The sequence below is a fragment of the Ceratina calcarata genome, unplaced genomic scaffold, assembly GCF_001652005.2.
Source record: "Ceratina calcarata isolate Rehan_Ccalc_2016 unplaced genomic scaffold, ASM165200v1 scaffold305.2, whole genome shotgun sequence".
Taxonomy (NCBI): Eukaryota; Metazoa; Arthropoda; class Insecta; order Hymenoptera; family Apidae; genus Ceratina; species Ceratina calcarata.
Window position 1 is genome coordinate 309,004 of NW_017153019.1, and position 23,789 is coordinate 332,792.

Sequence of the window (23,789 nt, forward strand, 5' to 3'; positions counted from 1 at the left end):
ATATCCCGTTAATTTGCGACGGTACCGTGATCAGAGCTAAACGTTTCCCCCCGTTTAATGGTATCCTCAATATATTTATATAAGAGTATCTAAGAAGGCCGAGGAACCACTAGCTGCGTGATCTTCAACCATTTGCGAGAAGGAGATAGTTTCTTAAAAAACCTTGCTCCGTTTACGGTGTCTACGATTTTTCATTTCGATTACCAGCGATGATACATAAGAACGAAATTAAGGCCCCTAGCCACGGTATCCGATATTATGTACGAGCGTAGAGGAATTTCAAATGTCTCTCTCTCTCCTTTCTCTCACCCTCTCACATTCTCACTTAAACACTACACATCTCGACAAATAATTATGTAAGTCATCACAGAAGCATTATCATATTCAATTAGACTACATACTTTTTTTTTCTTATGTTCTTGTTCAATTTAGCGCAGTAATATTACAATGATCGAGTACAAAATGGTTTTAAAGTTCCCAAGCCTAGTATAAAGCACTATTATATATATATATATATATATATATGTATATATATTATAAGTGTGCTTATATGTCGGCACATACCGTACACATGTACTTCGTCGTATATGGTATGTGTGCACACACGTATGGTCGCAGTTACCACTTAAAATCTAATTGTAGCGATAGTATTATCTATCATTATTCTATAAATGAAAAGCAAAACCATTAATGAACTGATCGCGAAATAATTACATAAAAAATAAAAAACCATTGAGATAAAAGGGAAGTGTAACAGGATTAAAAGTATGTTGAACCGTTGAATAAGATCTCGATTTCATAAACTAAGAGTGTCTTTCTTAAGAGGATAATTAATCGTGAGTGAATAACAACACCACATATATAGCCATTAATGAAATGAAATATAATGAATGAAGCGCTGTATAAAATTGCAAACTATTAGTTACAATCAATCACAAACACATAAGGTATTCTTAATGCCATCTTCGAGAAGATTCACAATCGTGTTCAGTGATAGGCACGTTAAAACTAAAAAATAAAATGTTACACGCTGTAATATCTTTCGATTGAAGTTAACACGTATATCTTTAAAAATGAAGGGGAAAGGTGTATTTCAGTTAGATGAAGGCAGTGTTCTTTTTTTTTGCAAAAGTAGAAACTGGGAGGAAAATAATCGATCGATCTCCGCTTCGTTCGCGGAGAATCTAGAATCATTCTCGAGTGTTTGATCCGATTTGATATTTGATCCCCCATCTTTCGTAACGAAAAGAAAGTGATTAAAATTGCAGATATCCTCGGCTACTATTTAATCGCTTGCATGAATCCCATAATTTTCTTCCGGCGAACAAAAATGGCACAAAGCGTAATGGAGCGCCCCGGGTGAAGCACAGCGAGTGCAATTACTCCGTAGTTTATTCGAATGTTTAAACACGTAACTCCGATGAATTTCTATTCAGCGGCATGACTCCGCAAGCCTTGTAGTCAAATCCCGCCTCTCCTCTTTCCTCGATTTTGCAACCGCGAAACATTATTTCGTTTACCCAGAGCTGGCAGTCTCCCTTTCGGCGGGCATGGCAGATTGCTCGGACAGAGCCGCCTTGTTCTGTCTCACCATCTCCGCACGCCTCTCCTTCGAAGAAACAAAAGATTACCGATGTTTTAAGCCGCCGAGTTTGCGACGAGTACTATTCTAAGACATGCCAGAACCAAAATTAAGCTAACACCTATAGGGTGAAGTAGAGCTGGTCAATGCAGGTTCATGCTGAAAACGATAACAAAACAAAATCCCTACGTGAAATAATTTCGACTACATAACACGGCGAAGCGATTAGAATTCATGACAAACGTCTAATCAGAATCTCGTATCCTACTGCAATCTAGTCACGGAATTCCTACTAATAACTTAATCAGCGAAACAGATTGTAACAAGCAAATGTATCTCGTGGACAGGTTTGGGAGACAACGAGAACATATTGAGTCAACAGAAAGGTGGCGAAATTACATGCTGGCGAATAGCCTGCACACGACGTTGAATCTCTCGTTGTCGGTTCTGCTCCGCAGTAGAAACCCTCTTGTCAAATTCGAACTTTTTCACCAGAAGCTCTCTCGTGGCCATCTGACGCACTTTTGCTATCTTCACAGTGTTCTAAACGACCATTTCAAATTCCCTTATTGGGTAAAACAGTCGGATAATTCGTGAGAAAGGATTTCCACTAATAAAAAGAAAAAGAAACTAAACGAATACTCGAACTACGTTCGCTCCTGAAAAGACGCCTCCTCCTCTTTATGAAAAATCGACCAAACCAGCCGTTACGACTACGGAAGCGAGAAATCCTTCCTGATACTAGCCAAAACAAATCCAATAGAAAAACCTGTACGACTAATATAGCCAAATTGCGGTCGGGAAACGCGTGCAACTTACATGATTGCGTAGCTTCTCCTTCTGTTCGCGCTCGATGTTCTGACGGCGTTCCTGAGCCTGATCCAGCTTGCCTTGGATCTGGGATTGGAGCTGCTGTACGCGCTCAGTCATTCCCTGACGCACTCGAGCCACTTGTTCCTCCTAAAAGTCGTATAAAATCAAATGAGATCACTGTAGGTCCCGTAGACGCGGGAGTTCGTCGATGATATTTAATGTACCGACATGTTCTTTCAAACGTTCCTGCATCCTCTTGATATTCTCGTCGCGTTGAGCAGCGGCAGACTTCAACTTCTCCTCCACGGCGCATTTCACCTCTTGAGTCTGTTGCTCGAGATTCAAACGAGTCTTTTCCACGCTCTCCAACTAAGATCGAAACATCGATTAAGGCAACGTTCTCGTTCGATGAAAATAAGAGCAGAAGAATCGCGAACTCACATGCTCCTTTAACTTGCTCTTCAACTCCTGGATGTGAGCCTCTCGGTTCTCCTCGGTGCTGTTCATCTTAGCGTCTAAAGATTCGCGGGTCGCGGTGATGAAAGCTGAGTTTAGTTCGTCTTTCTTACGGGAGGCCTCCTCGATTTTCGTGAGTTTAGCATTGAGAGCGGCGATCTTTTGTGCACCGAGAGAAAGCCTTCTCTCCTCAGCTGCTCGAAGTTTATCCTCGATGGCGACTTGTTGAGTCGGGCTCGCCTGTGGCGGCGAGGGTGCTCTCTTCTGCACCGTCGGCTCTGCCAAGATCACCTCGTAGCACAGGCCACCTTTCGATTTCTCTTGGCATCGGATCTCGGTTGCTAAGAACGTATCAACATAATTCTTCAACTGATTCGCGTGGTAACGCAATAATTAATTTTAATTGCCAAGGTGCAAAAACGAATTAATCATCGCCACTCGCAACGTAACTGAAATCCGCGTAACGATGTCACGACTGACATGATTCATTCATTACCCCCCATGGAGCAAAGCGCAATTAAAGGCATCCCCCCCGGTCTGGCATATGGGCGATCCACTTCGGCGGAAGATTTCTCGATCCGTCTCGGGTTTGGCTCGTAGGCTCAGCGAGGGCAGTTACGGAAGTATGACTCACGAGGCGCAAGAAGGAAAGGATCGATCAACCCACGGGACGATTGTCTCTAGGCGCCGCGACGTCTAGCGTCGGCACACACGCACCTTTTTCACCCCACTTACGGTGTACCATGCCGTACCGTGTGTTCTTCGTCACGTTTGCCGGCTTCGATTTATAATTCACCGGGCGACATATTGGCGACCCGTTCGCCGCAGGGTTCGTTGCACTTCGCAGAGAGTATGCGATGCAACATATAATTTTCAATCGATAAAAAAATAAAAAGAAGCCCAGTTAAACTTGCTATCCTGAACTTTGTTAATCGTGTTTAAGTCGAGTTGAAACGAGCGCCAGAGATCAAAGTCAAACGGTGTAATTGAGCTCGATTAAGAGAGCCGATCGCGAAGGTGTCGGAAGTGGAGGTCTCGTTAATTGAAAAGAGAGCAGCGTCACACGTATACTCACTGATGAACTTTACTTTCTTCGGCTGCTTGGTCCGCGGCTTTCCTTTGCCGCTGGGCTTCTTGAAGGGTGCATTACCCCTCCTGTCTGCCGCTTAGAAAATTGAGAATCAATGAGGCGGTACCGCGTTACCGTAGGGGTCAGGGGAACGAGGATCGCGCTTTAATTATCGGGAAATCGATGCAACCGTCTATTCGGAATCGGCTAACGAGTAAGGGTGGCCATCTTGGGCCGCACCCCGATTTTCCACAGGCTTTTCCTTCAGAGCACGTGCGAACGACTGGCCCTGCGATCGTCCGAAGAGCTCGCGGAAGTTCAGGGTGACTCGTGCATTAAAACCAGCAGTATCGACCCGTTTCGATCGGGCCACCGCTATTATTACTTTCAAACACGTACGGAGGATTCCAAGAAATGAAAAGAAAACTGTTTCGATCAGGATATCAAATCTCGTGCGTAAGAAATAAATTGCAACGATGCGAACAAGTTGTTATCGTAGAAGATGCACAGGTGCACCGTGAATACCTATTGGTAGAAACTAGAGAAACTGATCGAACTGCAGGTAGCCAGGATAATATGATACCAGCGTGATATCGACCACCGTCGACTCCGGTAAAAATAAGCTAGCCGTCGAGTTTGAAAAGGGAGGATTTTCAAGGGAAGAGTAAAAATTATTTAAACCTGACACGATCGGTAATGATATTCAGGTTTAAGAAAAATAAAATGAACTCGTGTAGAAAGCGATGTCAAAGCTGTGAATATAAGTGAGGAAATGCGGGGTCTAAATAGATATCGCGATACCGTATAAAATAGGATTAAGTGAAATATCCGATGCTTGAGTCTAGCGGATCACCTCGATTGCAGAAGTCATTCACCGCGGTATCGACTCTTCTTCCCCTTCTGATTAAACGATCTACTATGGAATCCCGAATCTCGTCGAAACGGTTGCACCTTTCCCGATGAAAGCGTGACGGGGAACGGTGTTACTCGAGGATCAGAGGACTCACCTACGATGCCCAACGGTGCTTTGCAGCTGTGACAGAAGCACTGCAACACTGAGTCGCGCACAAGACCGATCAGCATGTTTCCGGCGTTCGCGAATCGCGCTCCGTAATTGCCGGAAGTAAAAAAGCTGTCGTGAGGAACGAGATTACGAGAAACAAAGGTGAGAAGCGCTGAGCGAGATCGCAGGGGAGAGTCACAGAGTTTCGACGAGCAAAGAGGAGGGTCGGAAGTGACTGGGAACTGGTATCTGGGGCGGTGGCTGGAGGGCGACTGATCCGCACGGTGCGCCACGACGCCTGGCGTCGCTCAATATCCACCCACCGGCGCCTCTCGCGCACCCCTAACCGGCACGGATCAAACCACCCCCCCGGTTGCAACGAGCACAGCCTACCCGACGACAAGCCACCCTTCCACTTCTGCTAACCTTCCAACCTCCAACCTCCACCTCCGATAGGCCTTTAACATGCATATATCGTGGACCCGGCTGCCTGCCGGCCGCTAGGCACGTGTACGAGGTCTACACGAAGGCGTAGAATAGCATCTGTCCACCTCAGCGAGCCTCTTACACCTCCTTCACAAAACTTCGCACCGGCAACCGCCCGCTGATCAATGGACGATGATATCTCCTTTCCACGATTCTTAAGGAATTCCGCGGCTCATCAGTTTGGCACGAGAATGCGAGCTTCAAACTCTATGGAAGTGATAGGTAAAACGAAACTATTATCTACAAAAGGTGATCCTTTCTTCGATGCACAAACGCATAATCCTTCTAAAGAATAGAGATTACACAATTCTTTGTGCACCCCGTTTTGAATACTTGGCTCGACGCACGATTATTTCTTTGTCTAACGAGGACAGAGCAATGCTGGAATGCATGATAACTAGCCTGCACTATCTCTCGCTTATTGATTTGAAAGTTTGCGAAGATTTTACATAACCAGCGCCCTATTTCGTGACGTCTATTATAAATCAAGCCCTACCGCTGAGTTCTACCCCTGGTTCGTTACATAGTATCCGATCTTCGGCCTGACTCATGGACCTTGCGGTATGCACCGCGGAGAGAGGAATCTTGTTTCGATTTTTCAATATCCGTGTTAAGCGCTCCTCGAACCCCCGGGGTATACAAAAGCCTCTTCTATGATCATCGCTGTAAAAAATTTGAATACTTCGTTATGTATCTCTGCGATACTCTTTTTTGGAGTTAGTCTTTTTCCTTAAATCGAATCACCATAGCAAAAAACCGATCCAGGCGAGAATGACGTAGCTGTTATTCCCCTCTCGATTTCCAAGAAAACGATCAATTTTTTGCTCCTTCCTTCACGCTGGAAATAGATTGCCTTTGTCCGGAAGCTGAGTGTCTCCCGTTCCTTCGATGGACACACCCCGTCTTATTGTCAGCAGTGTCCATCCTCTTCTCCGTTTATCGGAACGGTTTAACGAGTCGCGGATCGGGATAATCGATCTGAACGGGCGACGCGATGGTCGCGAGGGAAAAGATCGAAGTCGGAATATGTAGAACGCAAACGAAGATCGTTGTTGCCCAGTAAACTCTTCCATTTCGTGATCGAACAATCGCAACGTCGGATACACCGTGGCGCATTACGGTCGAAGGATACGCTGTAAAGTGAATGAATCTCTCCTGTACGCCGCCGTGGGATCGATATCGTGGAATATTTTCAGAACGAGGGAACAGGCGATGTTAATAATGCAGTCGCCCCTTTTTCCACTAGTCACGAACCGTGGTAAATTGCGCAGAAATCGGACTGTCGTGTACGGAGTTAATATAGAAAATAAAATTCAAACAGAAATTTGTTCTGAGCATTTTCAATTGTCATACTCATAAATGAGTGTCTGTCTAATCGATTACAATAAATATCTAGAAAATTATATCGTATATCGAGTTCGTATAAAAACTAATAGAAAACGTATCAATTCGAACCAGGTGAAAACTAAACTGGAATGTCGATCTCGTACGTACATGCGACGTGTAACGAGCTTCGTTACATTTAATTGAATCTAGAGAAGCGTTAACGAAAAGAACGAAGAAGAAATTAAAGAGGGAGCTGGTTCGTCGAGAAAAACGCGTGGTTTTAAAGCATGGTTTATCGCCGCGTGCCCTTTAAGGCAGGAAGAAATTCAACGCCGAGTTTCACCGGGAGGGGAAAACGCTGACGGGCGTTTCACCCGATATACAATCTTGCACGGTGCACCGGACAATTGGATTAACCTACGCACTTCAATGTCATCGAGCACGCACGGCTGTTTAAAGTCGGCCAAGAGTCAACCGAGCCGAGTCTCTCTCACGGTGCGGGAGATGAACCTCATTCCCCGGAACAAGAAAGGTTCCGGGGGTTTTAAGTTGCGCCGGCTATGTGGCACACAGCCGGTTCAATTGTGAGATACCATTATTATTTGTCGGTACGCGACGCTTATGCGGGGCCCGTTACATCGCATGTACTCACGGCAATGGAAGATCAATACGATCGTTCTACGTGTAATTATTCGTATTGCGAAATTGCCGATAGCTGCGGAATTTGATCTGCTCGTGCGCGACGTGGTAGAATATCTCTACATCCAGATACTCGTTTGTAATTTTGTCCCTCGAAACAACATCAGAGGATTAGAACTCCCACCCGTCTTACGTCGAATTAAGAACTATCAAATGAAACAGAAAATGAAGAAACGAAAATACTTGAATAATCGGGTGGAATAAATACTCCCATTTCGAATATGAAGATATCGTAGAGGGATTTATTGAAGAAAAATGCAAGTTGATTGAAATGTTGTTCGCTGGTTGAGAACCGCTAAGAAAGCCGTTCGAGTAGCACTGCAGTCGAGTCAAGCTGCAGTTGCCACGGTGAAGTGCAGGCTGCACTACTCCGAGGACGCCAGTGTGGAGGGCTCTGACCTCTTCTCGGCAACTATATCTTACTCTCGGTCGCCTTAGGGTGTGTTCCTACCGCCCGTCACCTAAATTGCCTACCTAATTAAGGATCCTTTGTCATCCGCTGACTTCTGTCATCGAAAATCGTGCAAAAAACTTGCGTTCTTCACGGCTACCATACCGTCATTTCGCATTTGATAAAACGGAATTTCAGCTCGTTACTCGTGGCGATTTTGCAAGCTCATAATAAGCTTGTATAAATTAAGTACACGTGTTAGTACACTCTATTTTAATAAATCGGCAAAGGAAAGATCCAAACATTGTTAGTATAGCTAAATGAAAAATAGTATTTGCCACTTACGCTCTTTAACAGGCGATTCGGTAGCTGTAGCCATTGTTTCTCTGTAAAAGAACATTCGTTCTTGTAAAACGATTAATAAAGGAAAGGTGGATTGAGTTTTGTACAAACATTCCTCTTTCCATTTCACTGCATCTATTTTTAGTAATCTTTATCGTAACAATAAGAAGTTTGATTCAAACACAGAATATACGTTAGGTACACACTTGTTTACAATGAAAAATTGATCTATTAAATTGAACATCGATAGATACACTTTATATCTTATCTGCTATTTAAGATAACAAGTGAATCGAAAGAAAAGTGCAAATATTTCATGAACCATTCGTCGAGTCTCGCATATGAACCGAAGACGGTAGACGCTGGCATTTGAACTTTTTCAGGCTTGTGTACATACACGGTACAATAGATCAAAGATCAAATCGACGTTAAATGATTAAAACGAGTATCCTTATCCGATCTTTTTATTTTTCGAAAACAGAAAGATCGGAAATAAATCGGATTAAATGTTTAACTGTATGGAAGACATCAGAGGTACGATAATTATTTGCTACTCGTGCGCATGATAGATTTCTGTAACAACGCCACAAGTTGAATACATCGATTACGATCATTGAACAGAACATCATATTCTCTGTTTCGCATTGAACAGTGCCTAAATCTACTGATCGAACACGATCGGGTCAACGAGAAACTGGCGTCCCTTTGTTCCCAGCGTCTCTTTGTCTCTACGCGATAACTTTTAACATGACACGATGCGAACGAACGAAACGTTTAGCTTACCTGTTTTCGAGTCGACGGGATAAAGGAACTATTATCGATCAGCGAGCGTAGATCCTTCGACGAGAACAAGCACGTATTTGTACACTGGACAACACGAGAAGATCTGAACTGAACGGACGCTGGACTGGAATTCCTGCTTGCTTTTATTGTAACATGCAGTTATCCCTGTGTATTTCAGCGATTCACACTACCACCGTCGAGCCACACAGACGACACGTACGTGCGTTTTGTCGATGTATTGGAACGCGTTCTGGCTGCCATTCGTCGAGCTATACGACCGGTTCGTAGAGATTGGCTTGTTTGAATTCGAAACGTTGGCCGAAGCGTAACACAGGACGTGTCGCGCGGATCCACTTTTACTACGTATTCGCAGTTACCGTTTTCATTGTTTAAATCTCTACTCATTGCAAGTATACACTCCCGGTATGTACTACATATTTGTCTTTATCTTTCTTCCTTTAGAGACTCTAGACTTCGTAAATAGACCGTGGATTTTTACGCAAAATATTTATGGTAACTATTTACTCTCCCTTTGACATTTTATACCTTTCTACATTGAGCTTTCTTATAAATAAGTAAAATGCGCATTATTCATGACGTTCGTGAATCGATGTAGCACTTGTTTATTCAGTTATATTTATTCGATGTACATTAGCTTTAACAAGGTATCTTAGCCTCATTTAAACATGAAGCATTTACGTGATTAATGTTATAAATCCTTTACGAGGATTTACTTTACACCTCTTAGTTTTCGTGATTCGCGCAATTTCCATACTGTTGTAAAACCTGCGTGTACGTTTTCATTCAACTGATCGCGATTCAAAAAAGAAACATCCATTCTGGATGAATCATATGTCTGCGTCCCTAGCAACGTACGTACTAAAACGTGTGGGAAGTTGTAACCGTTGTGCGACCACGAGAACATAAAAAACCGAATCCGAATATGGTCGACTTGTTATAACTGGTCTCCATGATTTTACAAGAATACGTCATATGTCCGTCAGGATTTTAGCTAAACGCGATTATACTTATTTTCATTAATTTTCAATGAATACAAATCAGTGAGTATAATACGTCTGTAAATAAAAATGTCGGAAACGATCGTGGAAAGAAAGACACTTTACTTAGTATACATTTAATTATTACTAGTCTCTCATATTAAAATATACAATTAGTATCAAATAGATCCTTGTACAAATAACACTTATGCACATGTTTTATTAATTAGGGCAGTAGTTTGCTCTTGAGTGTCATGACTTACGAGAAATAAACGGTAATATGGTATTTTGAGCTTGTTTGATGGTGCAATTTCTCTGAGGTAGAATATCATCTCAAACGTTTACATACACGTGATGAAAAACCGTAGGGAATATGCGTTTATACATAAATTACACTGAAGTATAAAATGTATGTATGAACTCAGTCTTAGGATCCGCGCGGTCATAAGATTGAGTTAGATACATTTTATTGCTTCCTGTGTTCGTTTACATTCGAATTGTCCTAGCTAAATGTAAAAAGCGTTGTTGCCTCAACTTTCATCGTATAGAGGAGTGCCGTCTCCGCTCATAGACATACTTCGAGGACTAGAATTCGTGAATGGAGTCCCCCTGGGAGATTTGTAAGACGGCGTCCGAACAGATGGAGTTCTACTACGAGGAGGCACTCTTTCGCTTTGAACATCTTGACCCCGCGGCGTCTTCCTGGCGTCGTCGTATCTCGGAGTGGTGTTACTAGAATCAGAATGAATACACGTTATTCCAAGTAAAATCATTGCAAACAGACTAAATAATACTTATATTAATAAGTACTTACAATTCTTTCGAAGTCGACTGCTTCGCTCGAGCCCAAGCTTCCGCGGCTTTCGACCAATTCGTTGCGTCGGTATTGTTCGAGACAGATCTGTGAGATCTCGCGGTTCTGTGAGCGATCGGATTGACCGCTGGAGGTATCGGTTGTAGAAATGGTCCCTGAGCGTGGCTGGGCGTTTGCGGGTGATGAGGCGTGTGGTAAGGGGTCATAAACGGTGTTTGACCGGAAGGCGTGTACGGCGTACTTCCGTACATTCCGTAATTAGTGACACTGGCCGCGCCTGGTGTATACGGTGGATAATGGTGCGGAGTTTGACTCGCTACCTTCGAGAGGGAATGCAACATGTGGTGCGGCATCGTCTGCGCCACTCTCTGTATCGCGTCTGAATTTACACCGTTGACTCCTGGCGTGCCGTTATACGGTGTTCTGGACGTCATTACTCCGTGCGGAGTTCCAGGCGTCGATTGTCCCGGTACAGGATCTCTGAAATGTTCTTTAAACCATCGGAACAGCTCGTTCACTTTGCTGAACATTTGACTCCTGAATCGAAATCCCTCCGGCGTTACGGTAACGTACTCGTGACGGCAACGAGTACGCGGTAAATAAGAGAGTAGAAATTTGCCTGGATAATTCTTAGCCGCGGACACGATGTACGGTATCCCACCTGGATTCTGTTTCTTCTGCTCCTTCAGTATTTCCTCCGCTTTTTCTTTGACACCTTCTACATTTAGTTTGTAATATTTAAAGTCTAAGAGCTCCGAAGCGTACGCCGACATCGGGTTGATGTGTCTCGCGATTATCTCGTCCAGATCTTCAAATTCCTCGCTGCCGATCCACAAACTCCGACCCAAAGAGAAGGTGTTCTCTTTGCCTTCTTCCCTTATGTCGATGTGCTGATAAATGTTGTCCGTCACTTTCCACGTTACCGTTAAATGATCGGATCCTTTGCTGCTAGGCCGAATTATTGCTTCCCCTTGTTTCACGTTTTGCATTAATTTCTCGGCCTCTGCGAAGCTCACGTTATGGAAACTAGGATGAATTATAACGCGTTTCACATAAGTTCGCCTCTGTTGCACCTTCTTCGTCTCCTCCTCCGTTTTCAGATCTTTCTCTTCGGCCTCCGTGTCATAATGAACATCTCGTTGCGGTCGCCACTCGTGATTCTCGTCCAACAGATCACTAGTTTTACTAGTGCACTCGACGCTGAACCGGTCAACCTCGATTTTTGTTATACGACAGTGAATCACTTGGCCTACGCGAACTCTCTCTTCGGGATTGGCCACGTGTTTGTCGGATAAATTTTTTACGTGAATGTAACCAGATATCCCGTTGTCTAATCTTAGACGAACGCCCGTCGCTTTTCCCGGGCACGCGTCAGTGTCGAAGTGATTCCACACTTCGGATAATTCGGGGAAATCGTTCTTCAAACAGAAAGGACATTGCCATAATCCCGTCTCATCGTTGCGAACAGGATTCGCCTGTTCCAATTGTTCTCCTTGTGGCTTCTTATGAGATATCCCTATGACCGTTGCCAAAACTAATTTACCTACGTAGAAAGTCTCCGGTGTTTCCTTCGTCAAAATATCAAATAATTTCTCAGGACTTAATGGTTCATAAGGAAGCCGGAGATCTTTGTATCTACAATTCAGTTCAGCTCTTATATCATAAAGAGTAATGCACTTGTTGCCGAAACCCTGCCTTTCGAGCTCCTCCGCGAACGCGTCCAAATCCAGATCCTTCAATCTCTCTGGCGATTCGAGAATTTCTTCCAGAGCCCCCGCCGGATTTGCGTCCTCGTCGTCGTACTCTAAAGCATCCACTGCCATTTTTCTGGCCCACTCGTAAGTCTCCGGATGTACGCGCGAACCATCCAGAACTTCTACGTACGCCTCTGTACTGTCTCCTAAACTGTTCGTGTCTATCTTGATGAAACCAGCGCAATTGACGAACACCTTCGGTCCCATGTGACACGCCGTTATAAGTTGCGTCCTGTTCTCCAGCCTCTGATTAGTTTGCTTCAGAATTTTGATCAACGCCTGTCCTTTCCGAGGACCCAACCCACATACAAATTGTACTAAGTTTGCTGTATAAGGCTGCTGTACCGCTCTGTTTAAATCTACTCCCACCTCGTTTATGCGATTTATAAATTCTAAATATAGGTTCTCTATAAGATCATCTTTAGGAAGTTGATCTTGTAAAGGATGGTATTTAAGGCACAGAATTTCCTCGTCTATCGTACACAACTGCGAGAATTCTAACAACGGATCTTGCAATCTTCTAGCTAGGGATATAGCTTGTCTCAATAAATCTGGGTAATCCCTGAACTCGGCTATACCTCTGTTGCTGTTCGCATAAACTTTAGCGAATTCGTTGTCGCATATTTCTACTTGAATCGCAGGAAACTGTTCCTCGTCTGCGAGACTGGACAAGCATTCCTTTATGTCTGCCACTATCATCATCGCTTCTCTAGATTCGCCGCTTACTACTATAACGTGCGGCTTCCTCGTGGCAATAAAATTTTTAATTGCTAACAAATCAGCCTCCTTCAACGCCTTCTCGTTCTCTCTGTAGCTGTTCTTGCGTTTCAACAAATGTGGTAATCGCAGGTGATCGGTGCACTCTCCCTCCGGAGAAATGACGCAAGTGAAAGCCGATTGAGACGGATCGGGCACGTAAGCCAGACCCATTACGCGAGTTCCTTTACTGGTATTCCAATCTTCGTCGTCTTCTTCAGGGAACTGATACGAATACGGTGCGATTTTTATCCAATTGTACATTTTCCGACAACAAGCTGTCATTACGCACTGCTTTGCCTCCGTTAGAAGAGTCGATCGCAATTCTTTTTTCAGCTGCGGTATGACGACACGACTCAACGCTATCTCGACGCTGCCAGTTCTTAATGCGTTCCAGTCCTGCACGCTCTTACTAAATTCATCCCTGTAGTACAGTTGTTTCGACTCGTCGATATAATTAAGGGTAGTGTTTCCTTCTATCGTGTCGCTGAACGAGATGTTAATCAATTTATCTTGTTCTGCTATAAATAATTTTAAAAACTGATCGCCCACGAGATCCCGTACTGGTTTATCTTTGAGATATTTCATTCCATTGATCGCATGATTTTCATCTATCTCCTTGATCCCCTTTTTAGTCGGTATCACAGATATCTTTCCTCTTTCCATGTACATTTCCCGTACGCATCTCCGTACTAATGGTTCGTGCGCTAATTGAATCGCGACCATTAATTGTGCCGCTTTCAACACTTCTTCACTCGTTTGAAAGACCGTAGAGATATAATCGTTCGCTGCTACCGTGGGTTCTGCCGGTTCTTGATCTACCTCGTGACGCTGATAATTGTCTCGAAGATTTTCAGCGAACTGTTCCGGGGAGAGACCGAACTTTTTAGCTAGACTCTCTAAACCAGCCTTTTTACAGATGTAATAAGGGCCCTTCCTGATCGGCTGCTTCAACGTCTCATCTACTTCCTCCTCTTTCTCCTCGACTTCAGGAACTTCTTCGGGAGGATCTAGCCCGTTCTCTTCCGCTTCTGCGATTGCTTGTCTCCTTTTTTCCATCCTAGCTTTTTTTCGCTCTTCTTTTTCCTTTTTACGCAAGCTCTCTTGCATCAGTGGTACATCTTGATTGTAATATAACATGAAATGCCGATAAATATCATTCAGTTCTTCGAAACTCTGAGCGTTCCTAAGCCGATCGATATCATCCTCTTTGATGATTCGTACGTTCTCGGGTAATGGAGCATCAGGATTTTTCATGATCTCGTCCAACTGGAAGTCTCGCATCTTTTCAAACAGCTTCAGCAAATTCTCTTTCCTCTGCTTAAGTTGACACCATTTCGCATCGAATTTATAAATCTTCCATAGGTCGTTGATGTTCAATTCTGGTAGTACGTATTCCTTCCTGTAAAACGAGATGAATGGAACTTCGAAGTTTTGATTTCGCATGAAGTCCAAAGATTTCTTAATCTTCCCCACGGTCTGCGGCCCCTTTTTAGCTCTCTCTTTGGCCTCCTCGTTCAAATGAGCATCTTGCACTGAGATCGTTGGCTGACAGAACGCTTGTTTATAGATCCATTCCGCTTCGAGATCTAATTCGTCTGAACCCTCCACTGTCGGCGTAATGGGAACGGTTCGAAGTTGCATTCGTTCAGGAATGTCCGTAGTACGAATTTCGTTGTCGACGTCGGTAAAATGCCCGCGTATAAGTTCGCTCGGTTCATACACTTCGAATATGGTTTTCTTCGTGCTCTTCTTCTTCAAATGCTTCTTCGATCGCCTCGGTCGATCCTCCACCTCGTCATGAAGATACTCATCCTCCTCCTCTTCCTCTTCTTCTTCGAACTCGTCCTGCCCGTACTTCCCGAATTCCTCGTAATCAAAGTCGATGCCGAAGATATCCTGAGCTTCTTGTAAAGCAGCATCCGAATAAATAGGTTTTTTCTTCTTCCGCTTTTCAGTTATAGGTATTCCGTCTCCATCCACGATGAAATCATCATCGTCTTCACTGTCCTCTTCGTCGAATGGTTCGGTCTCACCCCTAGGACTGATTTCGCTCCTTTCTTCGTCTTCGTCACCAGAGCCTTGAAACAGTTCATTGGCGATAGCATCTCTCTCATCGTCTACCACTCTTTCTTCTTCTCCTTCTGACTCCTCATCCTGTATTCTACGTAACCGTTTAAAACGATGCTTCCTTTCGACTTTTACACCTAAATTCTCTTCGAGCAGATCATAATCTTCATCCTCTAAACGGTCATCGAATTCGTCATCACTCTTTTTCCGTTTCCTAGAATCCTCAGATCCATCGCTGTCTTCTTCAGGATTGTCATTAATAAGTCCTGGCACTTCTCCCTCGTCTTCTATGCATCAAAACGAACAATATGTTATATTAGTCAGGAAATAATTTTACATAATTACAATCTAAGTATCATTACACATGGTTCATCATAGTTCATTCTAGACTATTAAACTGACAAGGGGACCGCATGTCAATGCGTTTAACGGGACTTCGGTTTTTATATTTTAGTGTAAACTCTTTAAATACCATGTAAGTCGTTCTGTTACCATACAGGTATTATAGACAGAGTAAGGAAGACATAGGCTCTTGTGTAACGTGTACCGTGTATTCATTTAGATAGAGAAAATAGAAGACCTCTTTCTTTCTCTTTCTATCATGCGCTAGTAGAAAGAGAGTATATTGTACAATGAGTACCTAAATTCTTTGTCTAGGCAGGTAAGCAGGTAAGCAGGTAAAAAGTTACGCTTGCTGCGAGACTTTACCGTTACCTTTATACCTGGTAAACAGCCGTAGCTGCCGAATGATTCATCCAGAAAATTCGGCAGGAACGATTCACAAAGGAAAACATACTTAACAGTGCGTTTGCAGAAAATTACACATCAAGCGTTCTTCCTATTTGTATTAATTTGATTGTCACGTTAAATTCACGTATTCGCGGATAATTCACGTTAAAGGCAATTAAAATTAAACGAAAGGAAACACATTTCTCTCTATAATTTAAACTTATTGTCATTCCAAAAGCGACTTGCAAAGTAGGGCAGTCCTCTTGTGAGGAAAATCATGTATAATATTCACGTTTTCTTACCTTCATCATCTTCGTCGTCGCTCTCTTCCATAGCTTTTAATTTCTTGAGTTTCCTCCTTTCGTTAATATCGAGTTCCTCCTCCTCCTATGAATTAATGGAAAATCGGGTTAGCCCAAGTCGAATCTTTATCCAGATTTCTCTCAACTAAACAGTTACCTCACTCTCTTCTGCTTCAGCATCCAAGTAATCTGCCATTTCTTGTTAGTTTCTAACTCTTCCGGCAAAATATATAGAAATATAAACTGAAATGATCACAGATGGATGCAAAGAAGCGATGTCAGTCGTTTTCGTGTAACACTCCGAGCTTTGACTATCAAGCATTGTCAGCCAGCCTGAGTGTCCGGCAGTGTCCGGGTTCTTTCGCGCATGCGCGACCATTTCAGCATCAGTACATGTAGAATTTTCGATAAAATATAATTGTGATCATGATCATAATTATATGGGCTGCGTCCATTGAGAGAAAATTAACATTTTTTAATTTAAAACAAGTTTCGTCGAAGACAATGTTATTAAAAAAAGTTACAAGACTCCTATATAATACACTAGAGTAGACTGTAAACTTGGCCGCACATAGCGGTCCCATTAATGCCGGTCTACCAATCAGCTAACGGCAGCTATTTCTCCCAACCAATTTACCACAACCATTTACAAACCATTTTAAAGCATACATTTGTTCTACAAAATATTAATACATTATTTATCAAATGATATAAAATATTGCACATAATACGAGTTTTTCGCGACATTTTTTAACGTTAGACGCATACAAATTGTTGAGGGAGATATGTTACGGATTAACTTATTATTAAATAGAATGTAGAATCGGGATAGTAATTATAATTTGACAAATGTATTCCCGTTCCCGCTGAAAATGATTTTGTATCATAAAAAATCGCTGACGTCATAGTCAAATACGATCATGGAGAGTTTAAAAGATGTCTAGCGATCTGATGGTTCAGAAGTTCTGCATATTAATCTATTATATTCTTTCATAAATCCTCATTTATCTCCTCGAGATACAAGTTCGTTCAATTTTTTATGACTGTTTTTATGTGTTCCACGTGACATTCGTTCACCCGACGAATGAGATATAATTATACGCAAGTGCTTAATTATTACTTGATTAGCTTTTAAACTGAGGTTAAGAAAACTGGAATAAAATGTCTATTACTGCGCCAAAACATGTTATCCTATCATTATTTAAACGAAATGTTTCGCAAAGTATTGTTGATCGTACGAAGAACAGTGTTTTACGACAGTTCCATCAAGGATCGCAAATACAATTTCGTAAGGATTTAAATAGATCGCCTTCGGCATATCTTAGGTAAGGAGAAATATTACCCATTCGTATTATCTTTATTCCTTAATCAATAATAAATGTTGCATTTAATGAATAACAAATACACTTCTCGTCTAAGCATAGCACATCGTTACTCTGTCTTTATCAAGAACAGTGTTTTAGATAAATAAATTAATTTGCATATTTGTATTCCAAAATGTAAGACTCTATCTCTCTATAGAATATTATTATTATTTAAAGTATTCGTCTTCTTTAATATAAAAATGATAGATGGCAATCAGTTCATTGTTCTATACATTGTTTAAATAAATGACTTTCGTAATATAATTTATGGTTTTGTATTAAAAATAATATCAAGGAAATCTTCTTTAGTTTTGTTTGGATCACAATGTATCACAGTTTGTGTCCCACAATGCCTCACTGCTTTTATGATCACTGTCAAGGATTTACTTATCTCTGATCCAAGTTCTTCTTCATTATTCTGTGATTTTATGTGGTTTGATTTTATGCAATGGAGAAGGTTACAATAAAACAGATAAAATATGCTCGAATCAAATACCATTGCAATAATTTTGACTATTATTGAATAAGGAAACTGTACCTCTTGGAGGGTACTCTGTATTTCTTCTGATTCTAGTTTAGCGTCTTCTTTAACTGATATCGATGACATATTATAAGAATTCTCAGTCGAGCAGAATAGTCTGACGTAAAAAATTCTGTTGTCATGATAATTGAAAACGATTCCACAGCTCGCTGCGTTCGAATATAAAAAAGTACATTTCAATAGTTATACGAATCAAATTTAAAATTCCAATACGTGATAATTGTAATTTGTTTGACAAATAACCGTAGAGATTAGGCAAATCTACATAATTATAATGTACAAATGAAATTAAATAAATTATCTGTGTTGATAATATGTAATTTAAATTGACTTGCATACATATACATATGTTGCATCTGTTTGCAAGTTTGTTTATACAGCATAAGATAAAAACAGCAAAATATAAGAACAGCAGAATATTTGCATAAAAGATTATATTAATTATTAATTTCGATAAGTAGTATCAATAATTCGAATTACAATTAATTTCGAAGTTCAAGCAACATTACACGCGAGAATATCTATTTTATTCTGTAACATTCTGACTATCTTTAGTACTTTTGCAAGACATTTGTATTGTTATGTTAATCGTTAAGATTGATTTGGTAAGAATGCAGATTTAGATAGAGCTACAGCTTTGTGTTCAGTTTGTTTCATGTAGACATGTTGACTGTATTTTACTTACTGAACTCCAGCAATTTATCTTGGTTTCATCCTTGAATTGAAGAATCCTTGGAGTCGACGATGAAGTTAAGGAATAGATTAGCAAAATTTTCTTGAAACTTCAATGACAATGACGAAACATTTTACACGACGAAAGACATGTTAAAGTAGTTATCTTAACTTACGGTATCGGATAGGAATGATTTGCAGTTTCATTTCTTGTGTCATTTCGGCATATTTCATTGTAGAATGTAATTCAATACATACTACCGTCCTCGCCCCAATTCTTATAGCAGTACTGAATGGCAATAACAATGACAAAGGCAATGTACCAAACGAAGTAATCTTAATTTTTATAAGTCAGAATTGGTACCTTTTTTTTCCCCTCTTCAACCGCCTGGAAAAAATGTAAATAATTGAAGTTGATAAATTTATTAACAAATTTTTCCAATAAGTTTCAATGTATTTAATGTACTCCAAGAATATATTAGATAAATATGAACAGTTCGACTAAATTATATATTCAAATAAGGTGGATACGTCATTCTTTGTACGTATACTTATATATAGAGACCTAAAACGTAGCACGACTGTCTATTTTGTTCCTCGAGTGGTTCTACAAAATTCTCTTCACGCAGAAAATGAGCTCGCAGTATGTATTTGAAACGCGTCTAAACATGACTTCAATCACGTAATTTACACTATAAATCTCGTTATTTTAGAATTTTACAATAACGCCTCGATAATCCAACTCATCTTTTAGAATTCATTACTTTTATTAATCGTATTCTATACTTATTCCAACGATTCTCCTACGTTCAATGTTCGTAGTATTATCGGTTTGAATTTCTTTTCTTCTAGATCAAAGAATGTCGACGTGCGGACAATGTATTCCGTATCGGAGGACACGTATGTGTCGAACAAGGACGAAAGCCGTGAGCTAATGGCCATTTGGCCCGACGTTGTTCGCGACCTCACAAATACTGGTCGTCACCTGGATATACCCGACGTGACCAAGTGGTTGGCAAAGGTATTCCTCTTTATCAAGAGATGAAACGATTGAAAATTGATTATATTTTGATTACAGTTAAAGATACGCTTTGTTTAATTTAGGTATTGCAATACAACGTTCCTATAGGAAAGAAGATCCGAGGTCTGTCAGTGATATACGCGTACAAATCTTTATGCCCTCACGATCTAACAGATGAAAATCTCCGTCTGGCCCGAATCTTAGCCTGGTGCGCAGAATTGGTATGAAATTTCTTTCAAATTAATCTACAAATTTACCACGAACCTTCGATATTTATACGACTGTGCATTGGACAGATGCAAGCGTACTTTTTGGTGTTAGATGATATTCAAGATGGATCGGAGACGCGGCGAAATCAACCGTGCTGGTACTTGACCAACGGCATAGGCCTAGCAGCCACTAACGACGCGATTATGTTGGAAATGTGTATATATCAACTCCTCAGGAAACACTTTAGAACAAATGAATGCTACTTGGGTCTCATCGAATTATTCCTAGATGTACGCACTTTTTAATAGTAATTAACAGGCTGCGGATTACACCTCGAGAATTTGTATTAGCAACGTTGCGTTATTTCCAGAGTACGTTAAGGACGGCGATGGGTCAGTGTTTAGATATGTTATCAACGAACTTCGGAAAGGCTGTGAATCTGGATCTTTATACTATGGATCGATATAATTCTATAGTGAAATACAAGACGTGCCATTATACCTTCGTATTGCCAGCGATGGCCGCTATGAACCTGGTACGTTTAAACAGACTTGAATCGTTGCTTCTTATAAAATTACATTCTCGTTTAGGCTGGCATAAAAGACCCGGAGATGTATAGGCAGGCGGAAACAATTTTATTGGAGATGGGTCATCTGTTTCAAGTGCGAGACGATTATTTAGATTGTTATGGTGATCCGGAAGTCACTGGAAAAATAGGTACAGACATAGAAGCAGGTAAATGCTCGTGGCTCGTCGTCGTCGCGTTGCAGCGTACCACGAGGGAGCAGAGGAAAATTTTAGAGGTATGTCGATAAGTTTTCTCCCCTTTTAAAAAGTGATACGAATAATGTTCAACGTTACGCAGGAATGCTATGGGATAGATGACAAAGAAAAAGTGGCTCGCGTGAAACAACTCTACAACGAATTAGGTTTACAAAATACTTACGCCGTTTATGAAGAGGAAACGTACAATTTATTAAATACGCACATACAACAAGTATCTCGCGGGCTTCCGCACGACTTCTTCTTGAAGTTGCTCGACAGGGCATGTCGCAAAGTCGGCCGCAAGGATTAGGGAGAGACGAATCAAACGTAACAATGCGTTTTGTGTTTCCTTTCCTCTGTGGTGGAAGACAACCAAGGCCGATACCAATCGCATTCTAATTTTATTCACGTAACAGCGTTATGACGCAAATGGAATGGCAATAATTTGTTATTAATCATATAGTTTCGATACTACGACGAAGCAGGGAGTTTAATGCATTTATAGATATTTTAAACGTGCAAACTAACCACGGTAAGTGTACAATCGAGAGAGACGTGCAGAAGAAATATTCCCAATTAAAAATGTCAGATATTTTATATTTTATATATCATGTATAATGTATATGTATGTATGTACATATTATAAATATACATTTTCTTACGATGCTTAGTACTTTCCAAGGGCGATTCAAGATGCTCTTTTCACTTTCTTCTTGTATCCCCAGGGTTGTTTCTTTTTTAAGTTTCTCCGGATCTTCAAACGGACGATCTGTTTCAATTCCTGTCTGAGTTCTTTAAATTTATCTTCCGACGCGTAGTCCTTTGAAAAGAAGCTTTCTGCCTCTGTAATTTATTACATACAAACATTCCTGTGAAGGATATATGTTTTTAAAATTCTATACGTACCGTTGAACCGAACGTCGTTGGGCTCGAAGAAAAAATTATTTGTCTGTTCTATTATGTCGTCCGTACGTTCCTCACTGACTGTATATTCTTGTTTAGCATCTCGTTCATCGTCGGAAGAATCGTACTTAAACGGATTCTTCGATTTAAAGTCGAACTGAAAGTTTGGTCGTTTCGGTGCTTCTATAATTTGTGCATTCTCATTATCTTCGCCTATAATTAGAAAAAATATAATTGTTAATATCGTACATGACGAGCTGTGTATTTTAATCAGTGTCCGAGAAATTAACCCTTTTCATCTGTCTCTTTTCCATACGTTTTTAATAAACTGAATTGGCCTCCTTCGTTTAAACTTTTCGTTAGGGAGTCTGATACTGAGAAATAGACATCTGTCGATACTGGTATAGTCGGATCCACATTTTTATCTTCAGTATTCTTAGTTTTCTTTCTCTTCTTCACCGTCTTACTCTCGGTCTCAGACTTTTCAGTATTAATTTCGTATTCTTTATGACTGCTCTTTGTAGGGTCGTATCTGATCATTCCTTTCCTGAAAACGTATGTAGAAATATTCATGTATTCTTCTCATTGTCCCTCGAATAATAAATAATTATGCGTTCTGTTTATACTTGGTGAATTTTGCATCCTTATCTACGATTTTATTTCTTGAAGTAATAGGTGCTCCTAAAATATTTTCTAGAATATCTAATTGCAACTCCTTTTCCTTCTGTAAATCATTCTCATCATTATTTTCCACAAGATTGTTTTTAACCGACTTATCATTTTCCACGAATCGTTCATCGAGCTTGAACCTGTCGTCATTCCCCAGAGTAACGGTACTAAGAGCCTGCAATTGTCAATTAGATAATTTGGATTGCATAATGAAATGTGAATAAGAGTTTTACCTTCCCTGTGGCGTGTCTATCGATTGCAAATTGATCATCGTTCCAAAGCGGCTGATCATCGTCATTGTTGAACAGATCACGTTTCCTTTTTTTCTCTTTCTTGCCAGGTCTCGGCTGTTTCACTTGATCGTTGTCATCACTAAATATTATCTTGTTTTTATTCGATGTACTGTCCTATGAAAATAAAAATTACGCATTCGAATGCAGAAAGTTTTCAATACGGAAATGCACGTGTGTGTACCAAACATTTACCAAATTCTTCAATGCATTTTTCACTGCCAATTCCTTCGTCCTAAATATTTCTTTCTGCCGTTTTAACGACTCCAGTCGTTTCTTCTCGGACGCGTTAACTCTGTCCATTTTTATATCATCGTAATTTTCATTGTTTAGCATAACCATATTTCGCATTTGGAGTTGCTCGTGGCGCCATCTAGCGTCTATGGCCGCGAAAGTGTTTCCCTCCGATGAATTTGGAGTTCATCGTGGCGCCATCTAGCGTTCACGGCTGCAAACCAGTTTTTCTCTCTGGTGCAGCAATATTGGAACCAAGCACTTTCGCTTTGACAAAAAATTTCGTTTTTCGTCAATAACTCCCAAACGGGTGAACGTAGGAGGACCTAATTAGGGTCATTTTGTAGGGGACGACGAGATCTACAATTCCTATATAATAATTTTCCGCTAGCATCAATAGTTTGCGAGTAATTTGCAAAAAACTGTTTTTTGTTTTTCGTCTATAACTCGTTAACCATTGGCATTAGCGAATTCTTTTTTCACAGAAATTGTAGATCTCGTCACCCCCTACAAAATGAGCCTAAATACGTCCTCCTACGTCCACCCGTTCGGAAGTTATTGACGAAAAACGAAATTTATTGTCAAAAGTTTGCTGAATTCGACGGGCGAATTTCGCCAATGCCAATAAAATGCCAATAACTCGTTAAATATCGCAGTTGGAAGCAAAAGAACTTTTGGTTAAAGCATTCTGATGACTAATACGTGTATTTCGCGAAAAAAAAGCAATTTTTTTTTTTGACATTTTTC

At 41.0% G+C, this 23,789-nt stretch overlaps 4 protein-coding genes across 9 annotated transcripts; 1 reads left to right on the top strand and 3 right to left on the bottom strand.

The window, feature by feature from the left end:
* Positions 1-171: 171 nt before the first annotated feature.
* stai (stathmin) lies at positions 172-9,090 on the bottom strand. 4 transcript variants are annotated; one of them, XM_026813033.1, is made up of 7 exons: positions 8,951-9,090; positions 8,171-8,211; positions 2,837-3,192; positions 2,624-2,764; positions 2,402-2,542; positions 1,982-2,125; positions 172-1,609 (listed from the first exon to the last, which is right to left on the bottom strand). In XM_026813033.1, the coding sequence occupies exons 2-7, from the start codon at positions 8,202-8,204 to the stop codon at positions 1,517-1,519; spliced, it is 909 nt and encodes a 302-aa protein (XP_026668834.1). In that variant the 5' UTR covers positions 8,205-8,211; positions 8,951-9,090; the 3' UTR covers positions 172-1,516. The 4 variants fall into 4 exon arrangements, with proteins under 4 accessions (XP_026668834.1, XP_017879022.1, XP_017879021.1 ...); XM_018023533.2 differs by lacking the exons at positions 8,171-8,211; positions 8,951-9,090 and adding exons at positions 3,927-4,010; positions 4,928-5,199; XM_018023532.2 differs by lacking the exons at positions 8,171-8,211; positions 8,951-9,090 and adding exons at positions 3,927-4,016; positions 4,928-5,199.
* Positions 9,091-9,549: 459 nt separating this feature from the next.
* Positions 9,550-17,315, bottom strand: LOC108624316 (transcription elongation factor SPT6). The gene is made up of 4 exons (XM_018023529.2): positions 16,531-17,315; positions 16,374-16,458; positions 10,763-15,629; positions 9,550-10,680 (listed from the first exon to the last, which is right to left on the bottom strand). Exons 1-4 carry the CDS (start codon positions 16,567-16,569, stop codon positions 10,479-10,481), a joined length of 5,193 nt encoding a protein of 1,730 aa, XP_017879018.1. The 5' UTR covers positions 16,570-17,315; the 3' UTR covers positions 9,550-10,478.
* A 61-nt stretch (positions 17,316-17,376) lies between these two features.
* LOC108624334 (Farnesyl pyrophosphate synthase) lies at positions 17,377-21,550 on the top strand. Of its 3 annotated transcripts, none has more exons than XM_018023561.2 (7): positions 17,377-17,698; positions 19,803-19,971; positions 20,055-20,192; positions 20,268-20,471; positions 20,552-20,716; positions 20,772-20,984; positions 21,047-21,550. In XM_018023561.2, the coding sequence occupies exons 1-7, from the start codon at positions 17,535-17,537 to the stop codon at positions 21,254-21,256; spliced, it is 1,263 nt and encodes a 420-aa protein (XP_017879050.1). In that variant the 5' UTR covers positions 17,377-17,534; the 3' UTR covers positions 21,257-21,550. The 3 variants fall into 3 exon arrangements, with proteins under 3 accessions (XP_017879050.1, XP_017879051.1, XP_026668833.1); XM_018023562.2 differs by lacking the exon at positions 17,377-17,698 and adding an exon at positions 19,484-19,593; XM_026813032.1 differs by lacking the exon at positions 17,377-17,698 and adding an exon at positions 19,558-19,632.
* Positions 21,551-21,609: 59 nt separating this feature from the next.
* Positions 21,610-23,177, bottom strand: LOC108624335 (putative RNA-binding protein CG14230). Its single transcript, XM_018023563.2, has 6 exons — positions 23,004-23,177; positions 22,752-22,925; positions 22,476-22,693; positions 22,140-22,396; positions 21,853-22,062; positions 21,610-21,789 (listed from the first exon to the last, which is right to left on the bottom strand). Exons 1-6 carry the CDS (start codon positions 23,157-23,159, stop codon positions 21,635-21,637), a joined length of 1,170 nt encoding a protein of 389 aa, XP_017879052.2. The 5' UTR covers positions 23,160-23,177; the 3' UTR covers positions 21,610-21,634.
* Positions 23,178-23,789: the final 612 nt, after the last annotated feature.

Coding starts and splice junctions, on each gene's coding strand:
- LOC108624316 (XM_018023529.2), bottom strand. CDS start 16,569: ATGGCAGATTACTTGGATGCTGAAGCAGAAGAGAGTGAG. Junction 15,630..16,373: donor CGACGACGAAGATGATGAAG/GTAAGAAAACGT, acceptor TTTGATGCATAG/AAGACGAGGGAGAAGTGCCA. Junction 10,681..10,762: donor CAGTCGACTTCGAAAGAATT/GTAAGTACTTAT, acceptor TTCTGATTCTAG/TAACACCACTCCGAGATACG.
- LOC108624335 (XM_018023563.2), bottom strand. CDS start 23,159: ATGCGAAATATGGTTATGCTAAACAATGAAAATTACGATGATATAAAA. Junction 22,926..23,003: donor AAAATGCATTGAAGAATTTG/GTAAATGTTTGG, acceptor TTATTTTCATAG/GACAGTACATCGAATAAAAA. Junction 22,694..22,751: donor ATAGACACGCCACAGGGAAG/GTAAAACTCTTA, acceptor TGACAATTGCAG/GCTCTTAGTACCGTTACTCT.
- LOC108624334 (XM_018023561.2), top strand. CDS start 17,535: ATGTCTATTACTGCGCCAAAACATGTTATCCTATCATTATTTAAACGA. Junction 17,699..19,802: donor TCGCCTTCGGCATATCTTAG/GTAAGGAGAAAT, acceptor CTTTTCTTCTAG/ATCAAAGAATGTCGACGTGC. Junction 20,985..21,046: donor AGCAGAGGAAAATTTTAGAG/GTATGTCGATAA, acceptor AACGTTACGCAG/GAATGCTATGGGATAGATGA.
- stai (XM_018023532.2), bottom strand. CDS start 5,003: ATGCTGATCGGTCTTGTGCGCGACTCAGTGTTGCAGTGCTTCTGTCAC. Junction 2,765..2,836: donor AGAGCAAGTTAAAGGAGCAT/GTGAGTTCGCGA, acceptor TTTCGATCTTAG/TTGGAGAGCGTGGAAAAGAC. Junction 2,543..2,623: donor AGGAACGTTTGAAAGAACAT/GTCGGTACATTA, acceptor TACGACTTTTAG/GAGGAACAAGTGGCTCGAGT.